This window comes from Sceloporus undulatus, chromosome 11 (genome assembly GCF_019175285.1).
Source record: "Sceloporus undulatus isolate JIND9_A2432 ecotype Alabama chromosome 11, SceUnd_v1.1, whole genome shotgun sequence".
Taxonomy (NCBI): Eukaryota; Metazoa; Chordata; class Lepidosauria; order Squamata; family Phrynosomatidae; genus Sceloporus; species Sceloporus undulatus.
In genome coordinates this window covers 3,630,114-3,644,021 of record NC_056532.1, presented here as the reverse complement: position 1 = coordinate 3,644,021, position 13,908 = coordinate 3,630,114, and the positions used below count along the sequence as shown (strand labels likewise).

The window sequence follows — 13,908 nt, the reverse complement described above, 5'->3', positions numbered from 1 at the left end:
TTTCTTGGTTGTATTTGGCGGTAGAGGAAGGGAACCACCAGAAAGCAAAGGTGCCAGTATCTCACCCCACCCATCTGGAAAATGTTGTTTTTTGTGGAGCATTTGGGCTTTTAGAATTTGGGATAAGAGAGGTTCAACCTGTAGAATTCCTATTTGGGGGAGCAATGGCCTTATTCTCCCCACGCTTCCTTAGCTAGACCCCCGATGTTTGGCGTCCACCCACATGCTCCCCACTTACTGGCTTTCGTCCCTGCCTCCCCCCAGGTGCATCCCAACTCCATCTCCATCTGTGCGGTCGTGGTGGAGTACACCACAAAAACGGGCCGGGTGAACAAAGGGGTGGCCACCAACTGGCTGATGAACAAGCAACCCATAGACAACGGCCACAAGTCCATGGTGCCCATGTACGTCCGCAAGTCCCAGTTCCGGCTGCCATTCAAATCTTGCACTCCCGTCATCATGATTGGACCCGGCACAGGGATCGCCCCCCTTCATGGGATTCATACAGGAGCGGGGCTGGCTCAAGCAACAAGGTGAGGAGTTCTTTTCATCCACGGAGACTCGTCCCTTAGCTGAGCTCTGGCCAACTGGGCTAGTGAGTAAAGCTCTGGCCAACTAGGCTAGCCAGTAGAATTGATGTTCAGAGCAGAGTTGCCTCTTTGAAGCAGCGCCGTAAACACGGTGGTGTTGTGTCCTTCCAGGCAAGGAGGTTGGCGACACGGTGCTCTATTATGGTTGCCGGCATGCGAACGAGGACTACCTTTACAAGGACGAACTGGCCCAGTTCCTCAAGGAAGGGGCCCTCACGCAGCTCAACGTGGCTTTCTCCCGGGATCAAGCTGAGAAGGTAATGCCGTTTCCATTTCCCTCTATCTGATTTGGTCTCCTAAATGTAGTTCTGCCCTTCCCAAGGGGCACGTTTCTTAGGAGTAGGAATGGGGTGTGTGGAGTGGCAGGGCAGCCAAAGAGCATGGCGTCATGGCATAGACTTTTTACCAGGCCTGCTCTAGGTTTGTAAGTGGATAGTGGAGGCCAGGTGTATTGCTTCGGGAATGTAGGAATGTCCCAGAGGCTGATAGAAGGTGGTTACTTCTTGGTTTTTATATGGGATAGTGAGTTACCTCTGTGCATGAGTGTGGCAGAACCATTAGCCAGTTTGGTGTCTTGGCCATATAAGCCATACAAAGTTCCTCACTCGGGTATATCATTGCCGCGAGGATATTCCAAATTGGGCCAAGGGGGCAAAATCCATTTTGGATCATTCTAGTCTTTTTAGCCAAGGGAAGGAACCCGCCTTTGTAGTCATAAGGACTAGGGCCTTTTAAAACAGGTGCCGTTTGTGGGAGTCCTAACACCCCGCCATTCTCTTCCCCTCCAGATTTACGTTCAGCACCTACTGAAGAAGAACAAGGAGAACGTTTGGAAGCTGATCCATGAGGATAATGGCCACATCTATGTGTGCGGGTGAGTCCAAGGCATGGGTGGGCAGCTCTGTGCCCAAAATCTGAAATACTCCTCTGCCAGAGGTGACCACAGTGTCACACTGGAGAAGCTAGAGAGAAAACACTTCTCTAGGCATTTCTTGGTCTTACAGTGCTTTTCAGGGGTCAACTTTTGGCAGATGTTGGGATATTTAGGGGTTTGGAGGTGGTTGGTGGGGTGGGAGTCTCCGCGGCAGCCACTGCCTGGACTCATCTTGGCTTTCCCTCCTTCCAGTGACGCCCGCAACATGGCCCGCGATGTGCAGAACGCCTTCTATGAGATCGTGGCCGAATACGGGAAGATGAGCCAGCAGCAGGCGGTGGACTACATCAAGAAGCTAATGACCAAGGGCCGCTATTCCTTGGACGTCTGGAGTTAAGGGGGGGATGTCACTCGCTGGGGAGAGGAGGTGGGGTGCTTCTCAGGTGGCTGCTAGGAGAGTAAGGAAGAGGCTCCATAGTTTGGCTCCCTCTGTCTCCGACGCATTCCTTCTTAGGCTGTGTCCACACAGGCTTTGGGGTTCTTCGGGGGGACATTAGGCCAGATCCAGCCAGGCACAGCCGGAGTACCAGCGAAACCCTGTCATATCTGTACTTTCTTTCTCTTCTCTTTCACCTGGGAGCAGCCGCTGTTGCGTAGATGTGCGTAAGGGGTATGTGTTCCTCTAGACACCTTCCTTTCTTCTTTTTTTGCCGGGGGAGAAAGAAACTCCATCTTTGTCTTGCAGGCATCTCTTGTTTGTTTTGATGGGACACATCCCTGTGAGACTTGGATGTCGTTTGCAACTCGAAAATGCGTAACGTCCCTCTTCTGTCCTCCTCCTGCCTTTCCGTCTTTGCCTGTCAAACAGGCCGCATCTTTTCCTGGGCTGTTCTGGAAGCCTTTCTTGCTCAGAGGACCCGCGCGGAGAAGGCACGGCTTTGCACTTCTCATATTTAAAGCCAACCATGGGGTTAAATAGGGGCAGGGTGGGTGGAAAGTAAAGCGGCTCGTTCTTTTAGCATTCTGTCCTGGTAGCTTGGACCTGGTAGGCAGCAACGATTTGCACAAGGAACCAGTGAGAAATTGTACTCTTGCTCCCCTCCGAGTGCGAAACGGCACTTTGGGGGCAGTGAGGATGGATTGGGGCAATGGATCTCTCTGCCTGGATGGAGGAGGACATCTCTGCATTGAACTGTGTTTTCTTTTCACTCTTCCCCTCAGTGGGGAAGCCCTTTCTGGTTTAGACCAGCAGCCGAGTGCCAGGCATTTCCTTAGCTGGCGAGACACGCCATGAAGATTGTCAAAATACTGGGCCAACTGAGGCGGGAGCGTGGCTTGCGGTGCCTTCTCAAGGTGGCCCCTGCCCTTCCTCTTCGCGTCCGTTTGCCTCTCAGGCCACTTTGAAGCTGTTGCTGTCCGAGGACCGACAAAAACGTGTATTTGTGCATTTGGGAGTTGAGCAGGCTGTCGGCTCAATGTACATAATTTTAGGAGACTCGCTCTTCAAATAAAATAAACCATGATTCTTCGGCACCGTTCTCTTTCTTGGCCGTGTGTCTGGGGTCAGAGGAGGGCTGGCGGGGAGATGGATACCGCTGAGAACAGGTCTCTGTGACTCCCACACTTGTGAGATACCTTCCAGGGACCCCCATGGACACCAAAATTGCCTGAACTGGCGCACTTGGCGAAGTCCCTTTGTACTCCTGAGAAATGTTTAAAATGGCGCCCGCCTCACTGGCGCACTTTCCACTTCTTTGAGGAAAATGTTTAAATGGCCGCTGGCCTTGCTTCCTCGCTTGGCCAAGGAGAACCCGATTCATGGCCATTTGCCATCGTACTTCTGAGGAGGAGTTTATTATTGGCTGTCCCTGACTCTTTTGGGGTCAGACCCATTGAATCCATGGATATGGAGGGCTGGCTGTATTTTCAAACATCCCTCGCTGACTCCAGCCTAAACACCCTTCCAAAACTATATTCTTGCCATCCTATTCCTGAGGCCCTGTGCAAAATGGCTGCCCGCTCCCAGTGGTGGGTGGTTAGTGCCATGTCAGTGGAGCAGTGAATCCACTCCAGGCTTCAGGTAGCTTTAAAGCCCGGAGTGGACTCACTACCCCACTGACATGGCAGCCACCGCCAACCAGAATTAACCTGGATCCCTTGCTCTTTCCCAATCAGTGAACAATGACTGGCTAGCCTTTGTGGCTAAATACTCCAAAATATAAATAGCTGAGGTCCAACATGTCCGCAGGGTCACTGAACTACACCATCCTTGCCATGGGATGGAAATAGGGAAGGAACAACATTTCACCCCAACCCCTTGTCTACAAAAGCAGGACAGCTACTAAGAAGGCATTTCCCTTGACTGTTCCAACATGTGTATATATTTATTTAATGACAAAGAGTACATTCTTAGATGGCAGTTTCAGGACGGCTTCCCACCCAGCATACAATAACATGGGATGGGAGACGCTGCAGCTCAATCCCATCAAGCCCTTTCTAAGTGCTCCTCTTCAGTTGGTCAGAAGAGAAGACACGGGGGAGACGGACGTGTGGTCCTTGTAACGTGAGTGCACTACAATTCCCATCATCCTTAACCGGAGCTGAGAATTGCAATCCAAAAGGGAGGGCTACATTTAGTTGCAGTCCAACAGCATCAGGATGCCCATTGAAAAGATAACCTCCCTTTTGCCCACCCAAAGGTTTACTTTACACAGACAGGAATGGAAGAGAAGTGCTGGCTGGAGAGCGGTCTTAAGGAGAGAAGGTTCCCTTTGTGCACCAGTTCAGTTCCGACAAATGGTCCCAAGCGCTCTCGGTTCCCAAAACCTAGATCTATGTACCCATCTCCGTGGAATTGGCACCGCTTGTTTTTGCAAGGAGCGTTGTGTCCCAGCTTTTTGGGTCGCCAGCGTTCTCCCATAATCCTCGATTATGTTTTTCACAAGAGAGGCCACGCTCCAGAGAGAACCCACACAAAAGCATCCTTTGCACCAGTTTCACCAGAGGATGCGACTGGGAGAGACGTCCAGCGCGGAAGAGACCATATTCGGGGGAGCAAGACCAGCGCTCCCCCTAAAAAGACGGAAGGACGATGGGCCAGACAACCAACAAGAGAATATGGAAAGGGACGGAAGGGGCGGCACTCAAACCCGGCCCCCGGTCACTCGGCCTTCTGGGCCTTGTCCTGGAATTTCTGGTGCACGACCCGCAAAGTGGTGAAGAAGTTCCCGGCGAAGAGGATGAAGAAAGGGAGGCCGCACATCAGTACCTGCCGGAAGGTGAGAAATTGAGTTTGTAACGGTTGAAGGAGCATCTTTTAAGGGGGAGTGCCTTGTTTTATTTCCCCTTCTATATCAGCTTCTATATCAACTGTCTTACCCCCGTTGCGCCTTTATATATGCAATTACAACTGACAGTTCTGTATTAAAGCCTTCCATGGATTTGTTACTTAAGATCACATCATTTATAACCTGCCTCTTCTCCCCAGCGTGGGACCCAAAGCAGCTTACAAAAGAGGCAAAAGCCAAGAAAAGGGTGCCAGCTTGGTAACAAAAAGGTTAAAACTCAACAGCTGGCATCCTGTTAATGCCAGTGGCATCTCATGCGCCAAGGCAAAAGATGTATAGAAGGGGAGTGACAGGAGATGCAAGCCTCCAACGACCTGTTCATATCTCCTTCTTCCCTCCCTTCCTTCCTTCCTTACCTGCCATTCTTTGCATTCTGGATGCTGGGCAAGTTGGAAAAGCGTGACGGCATTGTACAGCTGCCAGAACTACAGAGAAGAGAGAGAGGAAAATAAGGGAGGGAATCATTCCAGATGGAGCGCATGGGTCATTGCTGTACATCCTTGACTTTTTAGGTCTGAACGACATTTCCCCGGTTGCACCATGTCTCTGGCCCTTTCCTTTTCTGCAGCATCCCAAAATATTGGTATTAAAACATACATTTGGTCATTGCTTGCATTTGCGGCAATTCAAAACGGGAGACTCCAAATCCTCTGGAACGTAAGACAAAATGCTTGCTCCACTTGCTATGAAAAGCCCCGGGAGATAACAGAAGATGGTTGTTATCACATCACCTCTCCTCTCCGTCTTCTCTTCTCTGAGCTAAACATGCCTGGATCGCTTGGCTGTTCCTCAGAGAGCTTGGTTTCCAATTCTTTATACTACTACTTTCCCCAAAGAGCTATAATTTCTGCCGCCAGAGAGACTCTGTCCCCAGGGAAAAAATCCTTACCTGGCCAAAGAAGAGGAACGGAAGTAGGAAGGTGAGGCCTCTCCACATCCAGGACTGGAAGCCCTCTGAGAAAAAGACAAATAATAAATCATATAATGTAATATAATATAATGTAATAAATGGCAGGAAGCCAAAAGTGCCCGCTTACCCACGGTGAGGTCCATGTTGTGCCGCTCACCCAGGGCTCTCAGCCGGTACAGGCAACCGCTCTGGTAGTAATACTGAAGGAACTGGACAAAACCTGTTAAAGACAGACACTTGTTGCTCACGCAGATTGATCCATGACAGTTATAGCCTGCCTTCCCACTTGAGCTCAGGGTGGCATATCTGGCTCTCCTCTCCAATCTGTCTTTACAACAACCCTGCGGGGTTTGTTAGTGTGAGAGAGAAACAGAGTGTCCCAATGAGGTCCGAGACCTAGTGGAAGCTTTGGCCCCGATCTTCCAAATCCTAATGCAAAACACTAACCCTTAACAGTTTAAGGGGCATCTGGCTATGTCCCTGCAGCCAAACGTGAAGCCATTACATCTATTACGTTACATTACATTACATCACAAACCGTCCAAGTAACCATTTTGTAAGCCACTCAGAGAGCCACTGTGGATATAAATACTCTAAATCAATAATAATAATCTGCTGAGACTTTCATAGTATCCCAGCAAATGATGTTTTGCATCTGGTTATGGGACACAGCCAGATATTTCTCCCTCCCCTTTCCATCCCACATGAAATGTTCATAGGAAGGGACTTCAGCATCTCTGGGGCGATAGCAAACGGCTCATTTTACACAGCCCCACATAAAGAACCGCTACACTAGCCATGTACGGTTGCAGCAAGTGCGCAAACTCCAGTTCCTATCAGCCACCAGCAACTTGGTGACAGGTAAGAGGTGGCTCAGCGACACCTGGGAAGCTCAACATCCACATTCCTGACACATAGGCTTCACTTACTCTGATACATGGAAAAGGTGAGGAACTGGTTTCGGAACTTGTGGTACATGAGTCCGTCGGGCCTGAAGGATGAGGGAAGGAGAGAGGAGCAAAAAGAGGGATTTACATTTAATGCAGGAAGTTTAATGCCACACGACAGGATGATAGCTGCTGGCTCAGAGCTTGGAAAGGTCACGGTTTCGGATAACACCTCCCATTGCCTCCCAACCAGTCATGCTCTCTACAATTCTGGGCACCGCAAGGATGTTGAGAAGCTGGAGCATGTCCAGAGGAGGGCAACCAAAATGGTGAAGGGTCTAGAAACCATGGAGCCCTAGGAGGAGCGACTTAGGGAGCTGGGTATGTTTATCCTGGAGAAGAGAAGGCTAAGAGGTGATATGATAGCCCTGTTTAAATACTTGAAGGGGTGTCACATTGAGGAGGGAGCAAGCTTGTTTTCTGCTTGGACTGGATGGCCCTTGAGGTCTCTTCCAACTCTATGATTCCATGACATACCCACATCCAGAGCCATTGAACCAAAGGGAAGCTTAAAGAACCGACTCACCAGGTCAGCATGACTCCTGAGAGGAACGTAGAGATGTAGTGATGGAAAACCCACCAGCCTTTAATTCTGGGGAAGAGAGCCAGGAGTCATTGGCGGAGCAGGAAGAGAAGGAAGGAAAGGGAACTTCCATTAGCCTTGAAGCCCAAATGACTAGGATGCTCTTTTAATGCTCATCTCTATACCCTTCAGCAATACTGACCTTCTGCCTTTGAGCCTGACAGCTCAAAGGTAAAGCATGAGACAGCTGCAGTATGGCCACCACCGGGTCCTGCGTTGGAAAACCCTTGCTCCAAAGGGGAAAAGGGAGAGAGCTAGCATGGTGTAGTGGTTGAGTACTGGACTATGACTCTGGAGAGCAGAGTTTGAATCTCTGCTCAGCCATGAAAACCCATTGTGTGATCTTAGGCAAGTCACAGTGTCTCAGCCTCGGAGAATGGCAATGGCAAACCCCTTCTGAAGAGACTTGCCAAGAAAACCCTGTGATAGGGTCAGCATAAGTCGAAGATGGCTTGAAGGCACACAACATCATGCAAAGGAAAAGGAGAGAAATCAGTGGGTACTTCCCTTGATCTGGACACTATACTTTTATCGATGCAGCCTAAAATTGCACTGGCCTTGTTAGCTGCTGAGTCAACAATGCGATCTGGAAGCTGACAAGGCCAATGTGATTTTAGGCTCCATCAATAGAAGTATAGTGTCCAGATCAAGGGAAGTAATAGTGCCACTGTACTGTACTTTGGTCAGGCCTCACCTGGAATACTGTGTCCAGTTCTGGGCACCACAATTCCAAAAGGACACTGAGAAACTGGAGCCATGTGTCCAAAGGAGGGTGACTAAAATGGTGAAGGGTCCGGAAACCATAAAGCTTATTGAGGAAAGACTCAGGGAGCTGGGAATGTTTAGCCTGGAGAAGTTTGAGAGGGGACATGATAACCATGTTTAAATATTTGAAGGGATGTCATATTGAGGATGGAGCGAGCTTATTTTCTGCTGCTCCAGAGACTAAGACCCAATGGAGCAATGGATACAAGCTACAGGAAAAGAGATTCCACCTCAACATTTGGGGAAACTTCCTGAGAGTAAGGGCAGTTTGACTGGAACAAACTCCCTCAGAGTGTAATGGAGTCTCCTTCCTTGGATATCTATAAACAGAGTGGTCATCTGTTGGGTATGCTGTGATTGAGAGTTCCTGCATGGCAGAATGGGGTTGGACTGGATCAGGGCCCTTGGGGTCTCTTCCAATTCTACGATTCTATGATTCTAATTTACAGGTAACTGAAAGGAGGACATGTGGTTGCGGAGCTTCCCCTTACTTGGATCCATTGTTGATCAAGATGCTTTCCCGAATTGTCAGGGTGCAATAATACCAGACCAGGAGGAAATTGAAGACAGCGTCCGTCACCCTTTGGCAAAAGCAAGAAAAGGAAGAGGCGATCAGGAGGGAATGGAGGCCAGGTCTTGGGAAAGCGGCATTTTTAGACCACAAATCCCAGCAGCCAGACTGGAGTCTCAAAAAGTAATGGTCCCAATCTTTAGATGATGATGATCCCATAACCAGGCCTCGAGATGGATTATAAATTAACAAGCACAATATAGTTGTTGTACATATGTATGTGTGTGTGGATAGATAGATAGATAGATAGATAGATAGATAGATAGATAGATAGATAGATAGATAGATAGATAGATAGATAGATTATTGTAAAATAAAAAGGGTTACCGACTCACCTGGAGTTGAGAAGGAAGCGGCAGGTGAAGGAGATGATGAGAAGGATGATGGTGAGGTAGAGCTTGAACTTCTCATACTCATCCTTGTATGCGAACCTGTTTGGGTGAGAGACCGGTTTGAGAAGCAGCATGGATCAGGTGCGAGAACATAAGCGCAAGGCTGGTTCTGGCTCAACTGGGCGAAAAGTCCCCCTTTTTGAGCTGAATGGCTAAATCTACAGCGCTATATAAACAAAGCAAAACAACAACAACAACAACATGGACCCCAGGTATTGCCCCACGACTGGACGGCCCTCATACGGTCCTGGTCAGGCCCTCCAAGGCCAATCTCCAAGGCTGCACCTATCTTTAGATAAGTCCCTAGCCTTTACAAAGCGTGAAAGAGGGCAAGCAACGCAACGAGTGAGTAAGTCCTTACTTGGCCTGCTTGCTGAGCAGAGTCACGTTCACGTTCCCCAGGACCAGGCTCAGGTACAACCTGGATTGCAAGGAGAAAGAAGAGAGTTCAAAGAAGGCCATGCAATGGGGCTGGAGGCCAGACGGATCCCATGCTCCAGCCATTCCTCCGTTTCCAGCCGTTGTGGCTTTCACAACCAACCTGTCCCTTCCTTACCCGTTCTTCTTGGGCAAGTAGGCCTCCATTTCGAAGAAGACGTTCTGCCGCTCTTTGACCATGCTCTGGAGCTCCTGGATGGTTTCTTCCTCCTCTTTCGCCTCCTGGTCGCAGAGGGAGACCTTGCACCTGCAGGGTCCAGGACAGCATTTACATTTATACACTGCTTTTACCCCCAACAAGCTCAAGGTAGTATAGTGACCCTCCGTGGGTTCAACCACTGACAGCCGCCATAAGTCAGAAGGCGCACAACAACAACAACAACCCAAGAGGCTGCAACAAATGGAGCAATCCTCCACCGCAAGCACCAAACATACCTTTTCAGGGCGAGAGAGAGCTCCTTCAGCTGCTTCTTCTGCCGGGAGATGGAGCTGGAGATCCCATCTTGGAGCTTGGTCAGCTCTTCCAGCTTTTGCTTGTAGAGACGGTGCGTTTCCTGGCCGAAGAAAGATAAGAACGGCTTAGAAAAAGGAAAAGAACAGGCTCTATTTATTTATTATTATCTAACTCCCGGCGCTCCTCGTCTTTGGCAAAGGCTATTGTGAGCTGCAATACAACAATATCTGGAGGTTTGCACACAACTGCACATGAAAATGCCCAATCTGGAAGCTTCCGGAGCTGCCCTCTCTCTGGCAAAGGGCAGGCCTTGCTCAACCGGAGGCAACTGCCAAGAGAAACCTGATTGCGGTGTCAGAGCGACAAAATCCTCCATCAGCCAAGGGTTAGTTTCAAAGGCGCATGACGTCTGGGTGAATCACACAACCGTATCAAGGCAGAGACAAACACACCCACACATGTGCATACCTCCATCCATCCATCCCTGTCCTACACACATCATCGCTCACCAGGTTGGCAGAGGATGATGGGAACTGGAGTCCTGCCTTGTCCAGACCAGGAGAGGCAGGGGAAGACTTGAATGTAGTACATCAAGGTAGAGAGAAGGGCGGAGGAGAAGTCCCAAGCGTCGAAAACACCCTCCGCCTCCATCCTGGGGATAAGTGGAAAGCAACCACCGTTTCTGATAGGCTTTGTGATAACAAGGACGGAAACGCCTTCGCGCCACACACCCGGCTTATTGTCGTGTGTGCATCGTCTTCATGCCCAGGTGCGCTGCCCAGCCACCAAGGCGTCTGGAAAGTCATGCTTTTGGGGCTAGAGTTCAGAGAATCCCTCGGCAAGGATAGCCAGCGGGGGATTCTGGGAGACGTGATCCAAACCAAAGGAGCATTGCTGAGTTCTGTTCCCGTCACACTTCCTCACATAAAGAGAGAGCGGTCCAAAGCGCACTGCGCAAATGATCCCGTGTGAGACCTGCTTTGACTGCCCTGGCTCAGCGCTAGGGAATTGTAGGATCTTGCGGCAGAGGATTACATCAACAAATTAACACAGTAGAGATAGAAAACACTGATGTTGTTATTAGTTCAATCAAATGTCCAGAACATGGAAGACATGCTCTTTAGGTCAGATCTTCTCCCGCTCCTTCATAGCCGCCCTTCCCATGCTGTGGAACCATGAGATCCCATCCTTCTCAGGCGTCGCGTCCCAAAGGGGTTGGTTTTCTCCTTGTCCGCTTTCCGAACTGACCAGCTTCCGCGTCCAAACATAGCAATGGGAAACACAACGGCTTGGACGGTTCTAGCTTTAGGGCTCCCTTGAATACCTTTAGGGTCTTTACTCGTCCTTCCATGGCTGCCCTTCCCATCAGTCTTAGTCTTCTGATTGACTGACCACAGCCTCCATCCCAGCGTTTGAACCAAGGTTTGGCTACTCTCTGGTCGACTGGGGCCAGGCAGACCGGCCGCGGCCGTGGTGGGTGGCGCTGCTGGTGGTGAGCCGTCCTGGCCCTCTCTCCTCCGCGGGGCCTTCTCAGCCCCTTGCTCCAGGCCTCCTTGGTTTCTGAGGGCAGACAGGCATCAAGCACAAGCCCCTCGGCGTCTCCGCTTCAGGAACCAACGTCCCCTTCCTCCGCCTCCAGAAGAGTCCAAGCCTACTCTATGTGTACAAGGTGTCCCTGACGACAGCTGGAAGAGGCGTATAGATATATAATGTTTTCAATAGGAATATAACTATATACACACACACCACACACCGATCTTACTAGACAAATATATACACACACACTTATATACTATCGATTACTATATTTATATAGACCTATAGATATAGAGAGGTATATTTTATAGTAATAGAGCGCGGGGTTCTACGGTGGCACCAATAAGTACGTATATCTAGGATAAGATCATAAGATATTGTATATATAGTAGATGGTAGGTGGGAGAAGGGGTATCCCGGTTATGCGTATATACTATATTCACTCATACCCCTACTCTATATATCATAGATCAATCACCGATACAAAAAAACACAAAAAAAAACACCCAACACCCAGACCAAAACTCCTTATAGAGTCCTGCTATTACGGCTGCGATTATATATATATCACGGAAAAAATCAGGCTAAGAATAATAGCGTACTGGTCCCCCGAGATATCGGTCTGGTCAGGGTGATGCGGGCGAGGGTGAGGAAGATAAATACGGGGTATTACATCAGAAGCGGCTAGTAATTCGGTGGTGGTGAGGGGTCGTGGGGTGAAACGAGGGGTGCGACGGATGGAGCCGGCGAATGCGGGTGTAATGCGTGTGGAATGGGGGGGGGTAGGTTAGAGGGGGCTGGTGGACGGAGTCGTCGGGCCCCCCGGTGAGGTGCGTTGGGGCGGCGAGGTATGTGGAATTTATACTCGGGGGTGCGCTCTTTGTGAGAGTGGGGGAGAGTAGAGGAGTAGGGGGGGAGGGGGGGGGGGGGGAGGGAGTTGAAAAATAAATACGAGTACGGTAAGAGAGCATAGAGGTGCCCTTATGAGTGAAGAACGGGACACACAATAAAAGATGTGCGCCAGGGACAGAAAAGTGAACGTTTAGGAGAACTGGAAGGGTGGCTGGTGCGGAAAGGACCTGGTCGAATGCGAAACGCATCGTAGCAACCCATTTGGGAAGAGCCTAGAGAGGAGGAGAGGGAGGCTGCCTGGACTACAACTCCCATCATCACCCCTGGGGGTGCTCTGCCAGGCCTCGGAGCCCCCCTCCTCTCCCCGTGGACGTCCTTCCCGCCCCGCCCTCCTCTGATCCGGGTACCTGACCCGCTGGAAGCCACCCTGAGCTCTCCCAGTCGCGGAGGCAGTCGCTGACCGAGTCCCTGCGGCTCATGGGGAGGGCTCCGGCGCGACGCTTCCCCTCCGGAGGCCAGGCGCAGGAGGTGGTGAAACCGCTTCCGGGGAGGGACTCCCGGCGCCGCGCCTCAGCCAATCAACAGGTCGAGGGGGCGGGGCGTCGCCAGCGGCAAACCGTCTGAGAAGAAACCCCGCCCAGACCGAGTTCCTTTGTCCCGCCAGCTCCGCCCCTTGTGGGGGGCCCCGCGGCGCTCCCACCAAAACCTGGGCTCTTGAGGGGAAAGACATTCAGGGCCTCTATCTTATTATTATTATTAATTATTATTTACACTTTATTTTATGAACGCTGTAAATTTACACAGCGCGTGTACATGCAATCGTTTAGTTGAACGGTTCCCTGCCCTCAGCTTACAATCTAAAAAAAAGACATGATACAGAAGGAGAAGGAGGGTGACGAGAAAGGGTAAGAGGTCCAGCAGTATATCTTTATTATTTGTATTATGATTATATTATATATAATAAAGATATATATATAATATATCTTTATTATTATTATATATTATTAATATATTTTATTAATTTTTATATTAATATTGTTAATTAATAACAATTTCTAAGCTGTTCGATAGCCTGTGGCTAAAGAGCGGGGCAAAAATAATTTTTAAATATATAAATAAAATACATATTGAAATAAATATTAGATTTTTAATTATTTTTATTTTATTATATTTTAATATATTTTATGTTTTCATTGTTAAAATCTTATTTTAAGATATTTTTTTTTATCTTGTTCTATTATTTTAATATAATTTATTGTTATAGTTATCATTTTAAGTTGTAATATTTGTTAAGTATATTTAAGATATTTTAATAACGCGATATTATTATATATGAAATTTTTTAGTATATATTAATTATGTTTAATTATTAGGTTAAGATTATTTATGTATTATATTAATATAGTTTAAAATATATTTATATTTAGTTGAATATGTTTATAAATTTTTATATATATATTTTTTAATCTATATATGCTTTTAAATACTTTTATATGGTATAATACATGCTCCTACAACAAATCAGCTCAGAGAGTCAAACCCAAAGTCCATTGCCAAGTAGGGACTGGATTCAAACTTGGCCCCAGCCTGAATCCCTATCCCGGCCTGAAGCCATGTACGCAATGTCTCATCCCCTTGCTGCTAGATTG

The 13,908-nt window shown here is 48.7% G+C and overlaps 2 protein-coding genes across 2 annotated transcripts in view; one reads left to right on the top strand and one right to left on the bottom strand.

Annotated features, from left to right (window-relative positions):
• The window catches only part of LOC121916957 (NADPH--cytochrome P450 reductase), a 34,539-nt gene extending 31,542 nt beyond the window's left edge, over positions 1–2,997 (top strand). Inside the window, 5 exon segments of the mRNA XM_042442545.1 lie at positions 265–486; positions 488–533; positions 702–847; positions 1,379–1,464; positions 1,717–2,997. Coding sequence (XP_042298479.1) covers positions 265–486; positions 488–533; positions 702–847; positions 1,379–1,464; positions 1,717–1,861 — 645 coding nt within the window. The 3' untranslated portion in view covers positions 1,862–2,997.
• Positions 2,998–3,821: 824 nt separating this feature from the next.
• On the bottom strand, positions 3,822–12,738 carry TMEM120A (transmembrane protein 120A). The gene is made up of 13 exons (XM_042442578.1): positions 12,672–12,738; positions 11,264–11,431; positions 9,853–10,024; positions 9,536–9,664; positions 9,341–9,400; positions 8,923–9,018; positions 8,508–8,597; positions 7,195–7,260; positions 6,651–6,712; positions 5,849–5,941; positions 5,701–5,765; positions 5,168–5,236; positions 3,822–4,732 (listed from the first exon to the last, which is right to left on the bottom strand). The coding sequence occupies exons 1-13, from the start codon at positions 12,736–12,738 to the stop codon at positions 4,625–4,627; spliced, it is 1,245 nt and encodes a 414-aa protein (XP_042298512.1). The 3' UTR covers positions 3,822–4,624.
• Between the last annotated feature and the right edge of the window lie 1,170 nt (positions 12,739–13,908).